Source organism: Gymnogyps californianus, chromosome 1 (assembly GCF_018139145.2).
Source record: "Gymnogyps californianus isolate 813 chromosome 1, ASM1813914v2, whole genome shotgun sequence".
Taxonomy (NCBI): Eukaryota; Metazoa; Chordata; class Aves; order Accipitriformes; family Cathartidae; genus Gymnogyps; species Gymnogyps californianus.
The window spans coordinates 192,903,168-192,917,718 of NC_059471.1; the positions used below are offsets into that span (position 1 = coordinate 192,903,168).

The 14,551-nt window shown below is 39.3% G+C and overlaps 1 protein-coding gene across 1 annotated transcript in view; it reads left to right on the forward strand.

Moving 5' to 3' along the window:
* Positions 1–7,945, forward strand: part of KCND2 (potassium voltage-gated channel subfamily D member 2) — a 281,569-nt gene extending 273,624 nt beyond the window's left edge. The window contains exons 4-6 of the mRNA XM_050905090.1: positions 1,527–1,622; positions 5,302–5,549; positions 7,768–7,945. Of these exons, the coding sequence (XP_050761047.1) occupies positions 1,527–1,622; positions 5,302–5,549; positions 7,768–7,945 (522 nt within the window). The remainder of the gene's footprint in view (positions 1–1,526; positions 1,623–5,301; positions 5,550–7,767) is intronic.
* The last annotated feature ends 6,606 nt before the right edge of the window (positions 7,946–14,551 follow it).

Below are 14,551 nucleotides of genomic sequence, written 5' to 3' on the forward strand. Positions count from 1 at the left end.
TTCTATTTATCACCAGGGCAAGTCAACTTGGGTCTTTAGGCAATGTTATCTTTAGAGGTAGATTAAGGAAGGATAAATTGGACAATTACTATTGTTAAAGGAAGCTTATGAGAGTCGATGACAGGGTATTAAAAGATGAGCGAAATGGCCAGATAGAAATGCTGGATTCAAATGTAACCCACATTTTTAGAGTTAGATTCTGTAGAAGACCTCATTAAAAAAGTACAGAGCATTTGCCTCTTAGGAGGTAGGTTGGATTTATTTCATTTGGCCTTAGACAGGTAGAACACGGGTGACAAAACCAGGCTTCATCATCAGTGAGGGAAAGAGATAGCTCCGGGGTACCATTTGCACAGAGGGGTGTTGCAGAGTGAAAAGCATTCCCTGGAAGCACCTACTTTGCTCTAAGGAGAATCTTGGTGATTACCTCAAATGCATTGAAATCTAATGTTACCTGAAGCAAATTCCCCCCTTATCCCTGCTGAGGAAGCCCGGACCAGCGGCGGGAGCCATGGGCAGCAGCTGAGACTGGGATCCACAGCAACCCACACTGCCGGAGACACCCCCTTGGCTGCTCGGAGCTGTAGCCAGCTGAGGAAGACTGAAGACACAGTGTTTTTTAATCCTTGCCATTTTCTGGCATTTAGGCAATTCCCTCAGGGATACAGGAAGGCTTTCATTCGTCTATGCCCTTTCCGTTCAGTATGTGTTAAAAAGCCAAATGCTTTAACCTATAGCCAGAAGAGGAGGAAGGGGCTGTCTGTCCGTCCGGTCTAGCACAAAAGACGAGCAGTCAGAGCCCTCACTTCCTCTCCTGCTTGAAAGAACTCAAATCTTTGAACTAAAAAGACACCAAATAGCTTAATTGCCATGCAGATTTCAAATATCCCAAAGTTGAATTGTAATCTTTCCTATTATCCCACTTCCTCCCCTATTTAGGTTTTCTGCTTTCTAGTGACTGATTATAAAAGCAATTAATAAACGGTGGATGCTTTCTACTTAATTCTTCATTCTGTGTCAGTAACATCTGCTATATGCTTTCCAAACTCAGCAGATTGGGATCACTGACATGAATTTTTGTGTAAGTAGCAATACCACAAATTCTTTAGTGCTATGAAATGATCCCAGGAGGAGAACTATGTTTAATTTCCTTCAAATGAGGCACATTCCCAGGAAAAAAAATATTTTACTGTCACTTAAATTTATGATAATTTTAAGTATGCGTTGATTCAACATTCAAAGCTTACATGTTGATTGTACTGTAAATTGTACTATTCCATCTATGCATAAAAGACCTAAGACGGAAACATTTACAAGGAGGCGCAAGGAGAAAGAAAGAAAATATTTTCATTAAAAAACAAACAAGCAAAAGAGAACTCAGGTCCAAAATGATTTGCGTTATACTGTGTAGACGAAGCATTGCAGTTATGCTACCGTGTACAATCCAGATTAGTTCTGATCAAATATTTGGATAAAAGCCCTCTTGTTCACAAATGAGAATAATACGGAGTTCTATGTATTAACAGTCCTCCAGTGAAGAAGAACAGGCCTTTGTTAGCAAATCTGGCTCTTCCTTTGAAACGCAGCACCACCACCTGCTTCACTGCCTGGAAAAAACTACGGTAAGAAAAGAGAACTGTGTTTTCCTGTGAATTCCAACACCAGCCTAGTTTTGAATGGTTTCAGTATTTCTTCTAATTAATAAGCCTTTATATGAAAGCAGTTAGCTGGGAAGAAAAGCCATTTTATCTTATTCTAAGGCATCATACTCACTGCATATAAATAACAGAGAGATCCTGGATGAGAGCCTCACCTAGGGTGAAAGATACTGGCATCAGTGAGATGACACCACTATAGCCAAGCTGTATATGTGACCTTCAGTATGGTTTTCATACACTCCATAATGTAATCATTTGCACTTTTCTGCAGTACAGTTCATAAAACACAATTTGTAATCCTTACACATTCAATACTCAGTGCAGTCAAAGCAAGCTTTTGCCTGAGCAAATGTTGGGCTTTTGTACAGGGAGAGCTGCTGCGTGTTTCCTAGGACATGAACGCGATTCTCACTGAAGTGACTGTAAAAGAGGATCCCCTATTTTGAAACTTCAAGTGCTTAATCCAGATGCAGGTGCAGAGCTTCAAAGTCTTCTGGCTTCAGTTTAGACACTGAGATCCCTGTAGAAATCACTGATGTAATTCGTAACAGCTCAAGTATGCTCATCTAGATTTGAAACTCCCTGTAAATCAAAAGGACTACATATTATGTGCTCTCTATATTTTTCCCTGGTCAATAACTGCATAATTATACAGCCATAAAGGATAGTAAACTACAGCAGAGTTACGATTCAGTAATAACTAAGTTCCATGTTTACTACAAGTAAATTTCTGGACAGATTACATCACAGCAATAACCCTAATCATCCCTAATTTTACATTGTTTCCTCTTTTATCATTTCCTAAGGAAGCTAAGAACATAATTATTTATATTGAATTTAATCTTTGTAGATTTGGGAATTTCACATAAAGCACGCTAAAATTATCTCCTTGTATTTTTATATTTTTGTGGAGGTTATATTGCCCTGTAGAATTTACCTTGTATTGTAGGTAAGTTGGTCAACATCCATTAAACCACCATTTACAAATTCACATCTAGTTTTGTAAGTTCCAGTTGCATGTAAAAAATTACATGATTTCTTTTTAAGTTTTGTGTACATAGTGGAACTTTATGCTATCTTTATAGTCTGGATTTAGATTTTCATTAAAAGACCCGGTAATGCTTCTGCTATATTTGATGGAGATCAGTGTGAAAGTCTTTCTGCTCTCTCTCAAAAAAAAGAGATTAAAAAGTTTTCCCACAACAGACATTGCTCAATTAAAATGATGTATGTATACGTATAATTTAATGTTCTCCTTTCGAAAGCATTTCTTTGTAAATAAAAGGGCTCAGTTGTTACACCACTTAGATAGTAATATGTCATCCCACAGGTGCTTATGTCTCCTCCATTCTTACTTCTGGAGTATTCATTTTTATATAATGTGCTGTAGGACAAAATGTCTTGCTTCCTATTCAGAGTATAATGTGGTTTCTTTGCAAGATTCAGGCTGGGTCCTTTCAGCACGTTTTTGAGACCTTTTGTACTAGAACCTGATAATAGCAATCTGTCTTAAAAATTGTTCCACAGTTGAACATTACAGACGCATTAAAAACCCTAGTAGTAGCCACAGGTCTTGTCAAACTCTCATAGAAATAATGGAAAAAAAATTCTATTCATTTGGTGGGAGTTGAATTCGGCTCCCAAAGTTTCACATTTCCTCTAATCATAATGGTGGAATATTGTCTTTTTTTCTTTTTTTAAACAGAGCTTTTTAAAAAAAAAAAGAATAAGTGTCTAAAACAAGCATTATCTTGCTTCCTAAATTTGCATAGAATCTACTTTCTTTTTTTCTTGTTTGTTGGGTCTTCCACTCTAAGAAATGCAGAGTGGACAATGTTACGGAATTCTGTGAAACTTACATTAATAATGAAAATAATTGCACTGAAAGTTATATTTTACAGGCTACTTTTAGCTAATTTAAGAACAGTTAATTAATAAGTATAATCAAATCTATTAACTTGAGCCATTATATTGTTTCAAAATGTTTCCAATCTATATTAAAAGTTTACTCAATGACCTTCTTTAATGGACTCTACAAATTGAATTTTTGTTGGTTGCTCCATAAAAGTTTTAGGAAGCACAAAATTACTTTTAATCGGAAAACTAGCAGAGTTCTTGGCAAACATACTGCAAGCCACTGAACGTAAGGATGGAGATTAGGTCATTTTTCTCTCTGAATTTTATGTCCACTATGCAATCACATTCAAAATCTTGATTGGGACTGACATATGCCTTATAGAAGTCAATTTTCAAGCAAGTTCTTTCCTTCTGTATCACCTCAAATTGGCATTCCTCAACACCACTCAATTCCATACAAACTTATGTCTGAGTTAAGAAGAACAGAAGAAATGGAAATAACAATAATATGCCTATAAAGGTATTTCCATTTGTTGCAAACGCTTGGCCACAGTTGTTACTCTGTTTACTGTGTTCACATATTTTATATTAGCACTGTACTGTAATTCTCCTGAAAAACATCAGCAGCTTTCCAATTAGTGCATCATTCTTTAGGGGAAAAAATATTTTTTCTCATTCTAATACACAAAAATGCAGCAGGCTAACAAATTTGAAGTGAATGAGACTGAGCAGAGCGTAAAACAATCCAGAACATGCTCCCTAAACCATTCTCAGGATATGCAGACTGATTCCAACAGTAACTGGAAAGATTTTTTTTTAAAAAAGGAGGCTTTCTCAAACTGCACGTGAACATACCTTAATCTCTGCTTAGTTTGGGCTGCTACTTCAAAATGACTGTAAAAATTCTTTCCCCCCCACTATAAGCAACACCACTATTTCACACTCTTTCACACACAAAGAAAATGTGGAAATCACGGCTGTGTGTGAAACGCTCCCTAATCACCTACTCAGTCAACATAAACCGGCCGTTTGCATGAATTTGGATTCAGCTCCATAACAACCCTATAAAACTACTGTCTATGCTGGGATTAAGCAAAGATTGCATGAATAAAGAGTACTTCATTTAACTAAATGCTAACTGCTTAGTTAGTAAGTACTAACTGCTTTCGACACATCCATCTACAGTAATTTGGAACTTTTTGGATGCTTTTAAATAACCATCTCATCTCCTCTAATCAAAACTTCTATTTGATTGAATCTTTTTCTTTTACATAGATGCATACCTTGAAACACACTGTTTCAGATCCTGAATTTCTAACATGTAATTCAAAAGGAAGCTTTATAAACTCATCTGGAAAATATTTATGAATTTTATTGTATTATAGTTCAATATAATAAATCTAATTTATTTCCAAATGACATTTAGAGCATTTACATAAGCACCACTTGCATTTTTATTAATAAACACAATCCTCTATTTTGTGGCACTTCATAGATTATACAGATATTTATAATGCAAACTACATTACAATCATGTGCTATTTTACAAAATAATTTGGATTAGCATTTTCTTATTTAGAGCTCTGAGCATTTTGTTCCAGCGTTTACATTTGTATTGGTATTCAGCCCAGGCTAATACGGGCTAAACACCATAATCAAGAATAAGCTAACTTTCCCACTTTATTCAGTTGTGTCAATTTAAGCCTTTAAACAATCGTGATTAATAGTTCACTTTAATTATCTTTCTGTGTGTGCTTTGTCCCTTTGTTGGATTCCTCTGGGCTAGAACCATGAGTTTGTGGACGAGCAAGTCTATGAAGAGAGCTGTATGGAGGTTTCTACAGTCAATAGACCCCCAAGCCACAGCCCCTCTCTCTCGTCTCAACAAGGCGTTACCAGCACTTGCTGCTCACGAAGACATAAAAAGACTTACCGCATCCCAAACACCACCATCACTGGCAGCCGTCCAGGCAGTGTACAAGAGCTCAGCACCATCCAGATCAGATGTATGGAGAGGACGCCTCTGTCTAACAGGTACTTCACATGCATCAGCACACCGAGAGCTGAAGCCCCTTTCTTCGTTAGAGAAGAGACGTAGAGGTGTTGTGGCCTCTATAGGCAGGCTGTGAGGCTAAAAATGAAAGTCAAATAGTCATCCAAAAATGGATACTAATACTGAAACATCCTGTACTTAGTTTGCTCCAAGCTTAATCCAAGGTAACAGCATAGTCTATATCCATTTCTGCCCTCTCATGCCCTCCCCACAAACTACTGTGTACTATTTGCAGCGAACAGCATCCAGGGACCCCAAATGGAATAAACACCAACTGTTATATGCCATAGACAAACACATAAGAAGAAAAATTTAGCATAGAAAAATGTGCAATTCAGATATACGAGATGAGCAAGTGTGAAGAGAAAGAAAGTCTGTCCCTGCTGTTTCTGCTGGTTTGGTTCAGAAGCATAGGACAAATGAGTCTTCCTCACATTTCCACAGAGCAGAGAAATAAAACTGATTCCCAGAGTCCTAAGTGTAATAGTCATAAGAAAGACTCTTCTAAATAAAAAACATGAAATGGATAGGAAAAATGTATTTCCTAGTTTGAGGAGTTATTACAGAAGTGAGGAAAGTGCAGTTCAAGAGTCTGTACTTTACTGAATGTCTCTGTACTCTCACAAGTAAACCATTTGGCTTTCAGGTCTATCTGACCACCACCTCTGAAAACACAGCAAAGGTCTCAGGAGACCCAAAAGTGTTTTCTATGGAACTCAAACATGCCACCATTTAAAAAAGAAGTGTTTGCAGCACTAGTTGCTATAGAGATTGTCTTGTTAAGTTACATTTTGAGTAGCTTGCTTTGTATAGTTACCAGGTTTGGATTTCACTTCCATGAACCATCCAGCAGGTTGTAGCTACTGAAGTTTTTCAGCTGTTGTGCAATGAGACCTCCTGGCCAGCACAAAGCTCCAATCTGTCTTAGCTGTTCAGGAAATATTCTGTCTGGATCCATCCTTTCTCTGCTAGAGGACTTGCCTGAACCATGCTTCCAGTCACAGAGTATGTAAAAACACAAAGCACCAGCTTTGTGCTAGAAAACAAGCTAAAACCACAAGCACAAAATGCCAGTCTCACCTCGAAACAGTCTGAGTTTTACAAGTTTCTTATGATGTTGAGGTACTGCAGCAACTCCACGAACTTGTTAACTCAACCTTAATTAGTGCATATATCGCTGTGCCTTACTATTGAGGATACAGAATATAAAAATTGTTCTTAAATAAGCATGGCATGGAGGAATCTGTAGGAGACCGGGACTGCCCCTTAGTTTCCACTTCCCTGCATAGCAAGTCACTTGGCTATGCTAAGTTTGCTCAAATGCTTCCCCTGTGCAGAAGCACTTAGGTGATGGGGCTGAGAAACTTTTAGAAGTGCTGAAACAGTGGGAAGGAAGGGAGAAAGGGGGCCTGTCCATGGACTTAGCCATGGACCACCTGCTGCTGGGGTGCAGGGCGGTGGGGTGGTGCCGCTTTGCACCTCTGAGCTCTTGTTGTGGTTTAACCCCAGCCAGCAACTAAGCACCACGCAGCTGCTCACCTCTCCCCCCTGACAGTGGGAAGGGGAGGAGGAACAGGAAAAAAGGTAAAACTCGTGAGTTAAGAACAGCTTAATAACAGCTTAATAACTAAAGTAAAATAAAATACAATACTAAGAATAATAATTTAAAAATATAATAAATGTAATGAAAAGGAATATAACAAAAAAAGAGAGAAATAACACCCAAGAAAAGACAAGTGATGCACAATGCAACTGCTCACCACCTGCTGACTGATGCCCCAGCAGTGATCCGACCCTCCCGGCCGACTCCCCCCAGTTTATATACTGAGCATGACATCCTATGGTATGGAATATCCCTTTGGCTAGTTCAGGTCAGCTGCCCCGGCTCTGCTCCCTCCCAGCTTCTTGCACACCTGCTTGCTTGGCAGAGCATGGGAAACTGAAAAGTCCTTGGCTTAAGATAAGCGGTACTTCGCAATAACTAAAACATCAGCGTGTTATCAACATCATTCTCACACTAAATCCAAAACACAGCACTGTACCAGCTACTAAGAAGAAAATTAACTCTATCCCAGCCGAAACCACGACAGCTAACAGGGCAGGATGGAGATGGCCGGCTGAGGGAGTAGAATCAGGCACACGAGAGGTTCGCAGTAACATGGACTTTCTCTCTTCATGGGTTTTTCTTTCTTCCTCCAGCCGTTCCAGCTTAAATGCCAAAGTGGAAGAGTGCGTTAAACTAAACTGTGAGCAGCCTTACGTCACTACAGCAATAATTAGCATCCCGACACCTCCAGTCACCACACCCGAAGGAGATGACAGGCCAGAGTCTCCTGAGTATTCGGGAGGAAACATTGTCAGAGTATCTGCTTTATAAAATAATGAATTATTTATAAATTAGCATAAAGACCACTTGCAAGCTGAGCTCGAGCAGTGAGAAACGAGTCGCGAGGAATGAGAGAGCTGACAAAGACAACGCCCCTTGACGTGTGTGCCAGCGGCCGCAGAGCGAGAGGTTCAGGAGAAACAAAACACTTTGTGGGTTTCGGTGTCGTAGCGTGTGAACCAAAAGGAGTTTCTTACCCCTTGTCCGAACTGACGCGCGGTGGAATCTTCTGTGACCATCCTGACTTACTATATGAGCACAATGAAATGTCCCCATTGATGCTTCTTCTTATCATGAGAGCTCTTTTTAGAAAAAAAAAAAAAAAAAAACACACAAAACAAAAAATAGAAACAAACCTGTGTTCCTGCTGAATGCAAAACAATGAGAAACATTTTGATAACATGTCTTTTTTTTTTCCTGTTAATAAACCACAAACTTGTTGAGGAACTATCAAAAAACGAAAGAAAAAAATGCTCATATGAAATATGTTTGTACTGACTGAAAGAACTACAACCATAATGCATGCTGAAATTATTTGGAGCTGTGATCTCAGTTTACTTTTGTTGTTTTTCAGATTAGGCATGATAAAATATTACTGTAGAAAGGGGCATTTCCGTGCACTTACAACAAGCTGATTGTTAATGTTCCATGGTAGTTGTACAAATAACTTCCCTTTGAAAAATGCAGTATTTCTTATTCAAACACTCATTAGTGAACTAAAGGTGTTCAGTTAGTTCAATATTTACTATTGTTTTATCTTGCTTCCTAGGTACTGTTACAACTGCAATAAGTCATTGTACACCTGTTGTATCAGGAATCAGGATTTCTTTTTTTTTTTTAAGGTATTTTACACAACTTCATCTACACTATAAACTTCTAATGGCAAACATTTAAATAATCTTACAGCCAAACCGTGCACAAATGCGCTATTCAGTCATTGTTCTTTTTGCCCACTGTCCTCTGTTTCTATGACAGTTTGTTGCCCACTCCAACATTACCATACCATTTGGGATTTCAAGGCTACTGATGAATCAACACAGTCCTTTCTTTCATAGACATCTTGTCTACTTCCGTATTTTCAGAACAAACCTGTCGTCCCAGTGTACTGTTACAGGATCAATCCTATTTGAATTAAAATTACCACAAAGGTGTTTTTGGGATCAGCTAACACTTATGTCCAAACCTTCCTTTTGACATTCTGCAGCATCCAGAGTATTAGCTATGCTGGAATACACTGAAAGACATTCAGTAAAAATGATGCCTAAATTCTTTCTATAATTATCTGTAAACTTGCATCCTAAAACTTGTTTGAGAATTTATATTGTGTGAAGATATTTAATTACCTGAGAACACTGATAGAATAATGGATTGGGTCCCAAAGCTATAACAATATAATTGATTTCAATTGGAATTTGCCTACATGGGCAGGCCTAAAAGCTAATATGAAGGCTTTAGTAGTTAAGGCTTTTTGGCTTCATTTTTAAAAGACATTGATGTTACCAGAAACCTTTCCGATAAAAAAGTGTCATCTTTCTTCACAAGAGTGCATTAGATGTATCATAATGCTTCCTATATACATGACATACCATACATCATATACATCAAATATACATGGAATATGTGCATATCAATACATACATATATACATCAAAAACACTGGATCAGAAATAATTGCATGTCTGCAAAATAAAATATGCATATAAGTCAAAAGGCTCAGTGCATTAGAAGCCATTACAATAAATGATTAAGACAGTTATTTAATAGTTTGAGTAGTGTATGTTTCAGTACAGTATTTGCTAGCATTCTACTGACCTGAAAATTTACATTAAGAGAAAACACCCACTAAAAACTGAAACTTGCTGATGATACACTTTTTACTGCACACAAATACTGGTTTTTCTACCTGTCGATAGAGATTGAAAAGTAGATGATGGACTATCATGCTAAAAGTATATACACCAAAATACAATGTCACATATTAGAATTAAACTGCAATTAAAAGGAGTATATAATGTCATGCATTACTCTCTTTTCTTATTGTTTACTTATTCGGAAGCTTGGTTAATTTGCAGTTAACTTCCCACTTTTTCTGCAAATCAGAATAACTTACTCATTGTAAACTGAGCTTCTACATTTCTTTCCAACCTTAACAGAGAGCAGAAGCACAGGCTGTCCTCTGACCCAGAGGAGCGCTCCTGCTGAGGAACTCTGCAACCTGACATTGCTCTCCTCTCTTTTACCCCGCTGCAAAATTGCAGTAGATCTGGTGGGTTACGTAAGTTTTAATGGGGTTTAAAAGAGAGGCAGAATGGACCCAGAGTTTTCACTTGCATCCTACTTCTACCCATGGTTACTCATACAAAAAAATGGCTTGGTCCCCCCCTTTTCCCAAACAGTTATTGATATAAAAACTGCCTTGATATTAGCAATCTGCAACAACTTCTTTATGCCACATGGTACTTCTTGACTAGTTATACCAGGTAAATAATGCAAAAAGGCAGTTACTAAACATGCTTTGGGACAGACTACATACGACCCAGCAAACCTACTGACTCCATCAGGTCATGTGTCTTTTAAAATCTCTTTATTCTCCTTTTCATATGGACTAAAAAGAATGCACTACAGCAATACACTTGCATAACAGTTATACCCCTGAAGCAACTTGTACTTTCATTTTTAAAAAGCAGCTTAAGGAATAATTTAGTATGATTTTGCAGAATTCCAGTCCTGTCTCCTATTTCCATACGTCACGTGCAAAATCATTAATTTATTCTGAATTTGGGAAATACACATTCTTTTGGTGTTTTAAGTGATTTAAATGCTGTTTTGGTAGTGAATGACTGTTGATGACTGTGTAAAATGCATCTGTACTGTACATGAAATGTAATTATTTCTGTGTATCATACAAAGAAACCGAGGTTGTTGTTTTGACAATTTTGTTTGACAGTCATATATCGTATTTCAGAAGGCAGCATAATACATGCGTTATGCTGAATAAATAGACATTTGAGGAATATTTAAATAAAACATCTGCATGCTTGAATGGGTCAACCTGGTTTTGCAATAACTTATTCATGGAACTTTTTTTTTTTCCTAATAAGACGAAAGGAACACTAAATCTGAGGGCAACAAATATCCACAACACTAATTCCAGGCAAGCCGTGAGTGCATCTAAACCATACCAGAGCCACCAAGACCATGATGCCGCAGCTCTGTAACACAGAGCTGCCCTTCTCCTGTGCGAGTGGCCATCACCTTTCCCTTCCCAGCCTGCAGCAGCAGAAAAAGTTGGGGTATTAAAGTATTTCCAGCAATATAAACTCCACCTCTCTGCCTGTACTTTTAAAAAAAAGTATTCGCTATGTTTTCAGTACGTCCAGACACCGACGGCTCTGGTGAATCTCCCAGGCGACAGAGCCTCCTCAAACCTGGTATCAAATTCCTTTGATAAAACATTAGTGCACAGATGAGATCAAACTCCTTTTGTAGCGTAACAGTGGGTAACAACACACCATGGATCACTTACGAAGGGCGACGGACAGTGCAGATGCTGCCGATCTGTCAGCTGTGTATACCGTAGCACTGGCACGCGTGACGGCCGCCTCTGCCAGGAGCTCACTGCTCTGAGAGGGGGGAAAAGAGGTAAAAGTAACACCTGCCTGTGAACCACCCCTATTTTTAAGGAGAACGACCGTCCTCCCATACCGGAGGCTACCGGAGACAAACAGAAAGCGTATGCTTTACATTTTGAAGTTTTGGATATACTCACTGCGGAAACACGCTCACAGCCGAGAGAAGGCTTTTGCAGCGGAGAGCCCAATGCCACCTCAGCTGCCCCAGGGAGAAGGGTGGCTTCCAGAGAGGAAACTGGTCTGGGGGAGGATAAATTAGTGAAATCACAGGATCATAAAGTTTTGGGCAGGGAGGGTGCTTAGGAGGTCATATCCTCTCTTTCCTGCATCTGGGGCCCACCAGGACTTTATTTTCCCATTGACCATGGAAATATCTGAAAATGTTTAGGTATTCTGGAACAGCAATCAGCTGACGGGATATGTAAACGTGTAGCTAAATGAGCAGTCAGGGGTGAACAACGTACTTAGATTAACAAAGTCTGTAAGATGTACATAATTACCTGGACAGCTTAGTTTCTTACCTGCCTGCATTATCTATTTATCTACTTTTAAGGTATCCATTTTCATAGTATATATGCACAAGAAACAACTGAAGGTGGGGGAGTGCTGAATAAAAGGCAAGTAGACGCTTCAGATAAAAATTCTGAAGTATTTAGGACATCCCAATTTTTTTTAAAGAAATGTAGTCAATCATACACGAGTTTTAAAGTTTTAGATACAATCTCACTTCAATAATAGCAATTCATATGAATTAAACATAATGCTTCTGTGGTAAAAACTTCAAAAACTATTTGAAAATCGCTGTCTCCATATTTAACTGTATAGTTGCTGTCACCAACAGCCTCTCTTTTTACTATTTCTTCTTTATATACTCCCTTATATTCACGGGTTGCTTTTACAAAATGAACTGTTACAAAGAACAGAAAACACTGTTACGTTTCCTTCAGAAAGCCTTGTCATACGACCTGCTGGCAGATGAGGCAATACCTTGTCCAAAGACCAGGAATAGTGAATTTTGCCTCCTAAAATCATCCCTATAGTCCCAAGTCATGACTGGGTGGTGCAAACCTTACTCAGTCCCACTGATAGAGGCAGAGTCCCTCGGACTCTGTAAGATTCACTGGGCTGAATGGAAACACCTAATGTGGGCAGGGGGTGACCCCTTTTCTAACACAGTTGCTCTCCTCGACACTAAGCGATCTGTGAAAAACGTTAAGGAGCAGCTCCATAGTTGCTTGTGGCAACAAGAAAGATTTGGTTCATTACAGTTTATGCTGCAGAGAAGAAAGAACACACCCCCTTCTCCTCCGGGTACTCCTGCAAAACTGAGGGAAAAAGGAAATAAAAGGATGAAGTAGTTTTCACTGCTGCAACTATCTCTAAATGTTCCCCTCTTGCCAAGCAGCCTATCTCCTACATATATCCTAAAGCTCTACAGGAAAAGAACAAGCTCACAGCAGCCTAGTCAATCAATTTTAAGGCTCTTTGAACAAGCTCTAGAAAAAGAGACACCTCATAGCCTGAGCACAGTGCAAGAAAAAAGTTTGAAAGCATTCCAGTTTACAGCTGAGACCTATTTCGGCAAGTGTGGTTAGATACACAAAATTGAAGGATTCTTTCCCAGAATACTTATCAGTAGTCCTTACCAGGGAAGGGAATACTTCCATCATTCCTGGCATGTGGGTCTTTCCCCTAATGAAACTAGCCCCATACTGAACACAGACTGGCTCAGAATTTGGGTAGCCAAGCCCAAGAGAGGTTACCCTGACCGCAGATGTTCACTGTCGTGGAGGTCCACAAATACTCATATGGGAGGTTGGTCCTGTATCAAAGGAGCCCTACCTCAAATAATCACTCTGCTCTTAAAATAACCTGACTACACCTAATGGCAGTGCTTCCTCACCACCTGGGAAGCCTAAAACCAAGTGACCCGGGCTGTCAGTATCTCTAATTCTAGCTGTGGACTTCTCCAATGAATCTCCCTAGCTCAGCTTGCCCTATTTGTTCCTTCATGAGCTCTAACCCAGACATGAGAAGATGCACAGGCAACACTCACTGGTAGCCCGGGGAGTCCTCCCATGGGAGGACTTGGGATAGCTGAAGCATGGCTGAGGGAGCTTCCACAGACACTCCTTGGGTAAAACTTTAAGCGTCAAGGTTTCCTGGACAAAGGGCAGGACTTCTTCCTGCCCTTTTTTACTTTACTTATGGTGAAATTCTCTACATTCAGCTGTAATCCGCAGATGAATGTAGCTGTGTACATGTAATCCATGCAATCCACAATCAAAAGATTCCACAATTTGTGGTTTGTTTGGCCTTTTTTTTTTTTTTAAACAGGGGGAAAAAACCAACAATGGCTCAAGCCACTGTGTAGCAACCCAGGTCTCTGTAGCACTCCAAAGTCTAGAGCTGGTCTATATCCAGGCTTTCTCAGACACCTGCTCCTTTTCTACATAGGAACCTCACCCTTAGCTACAGAAACGCTGCCCAGGCTGAGCAGCGGGAAGGATGGAAGTCTGCAGTAACGCCAGGCAACAAGGCTTCCCAAACAGTGCATTAGAAAGTATTTCTGACGAAGACACTCCAAGTAAAATTTTGGGAAGGTCTATCCTTTAGCCTTTTTCTTACCGCCCAAAATAAGCATTAGCATCTCTGTAGGAGAAGTACAAAAGCAGAAAGGTAATCTTGCTTGCAATACTACCAGTGAAATAATTACACCCACATATAGACTGCTAAAAAACAAACAGCCCACACAACTGAAGAGCTTAATTTCATGAGCCCTTAAGAAGCTTTCTCAGAAGCAATAAAAAAAGCAAATGAAATTTACAATGCAGTTTCTCCACGACAGAATAAGTGGAACGGGTAAAGACACGTAAAATCAACTCATGCTATCAGGAGGACCCTCCCAACTCCCACCCAAAGCATTCACACTCTAGGACTTCAAAATAAAAAAGCCATTATGGAA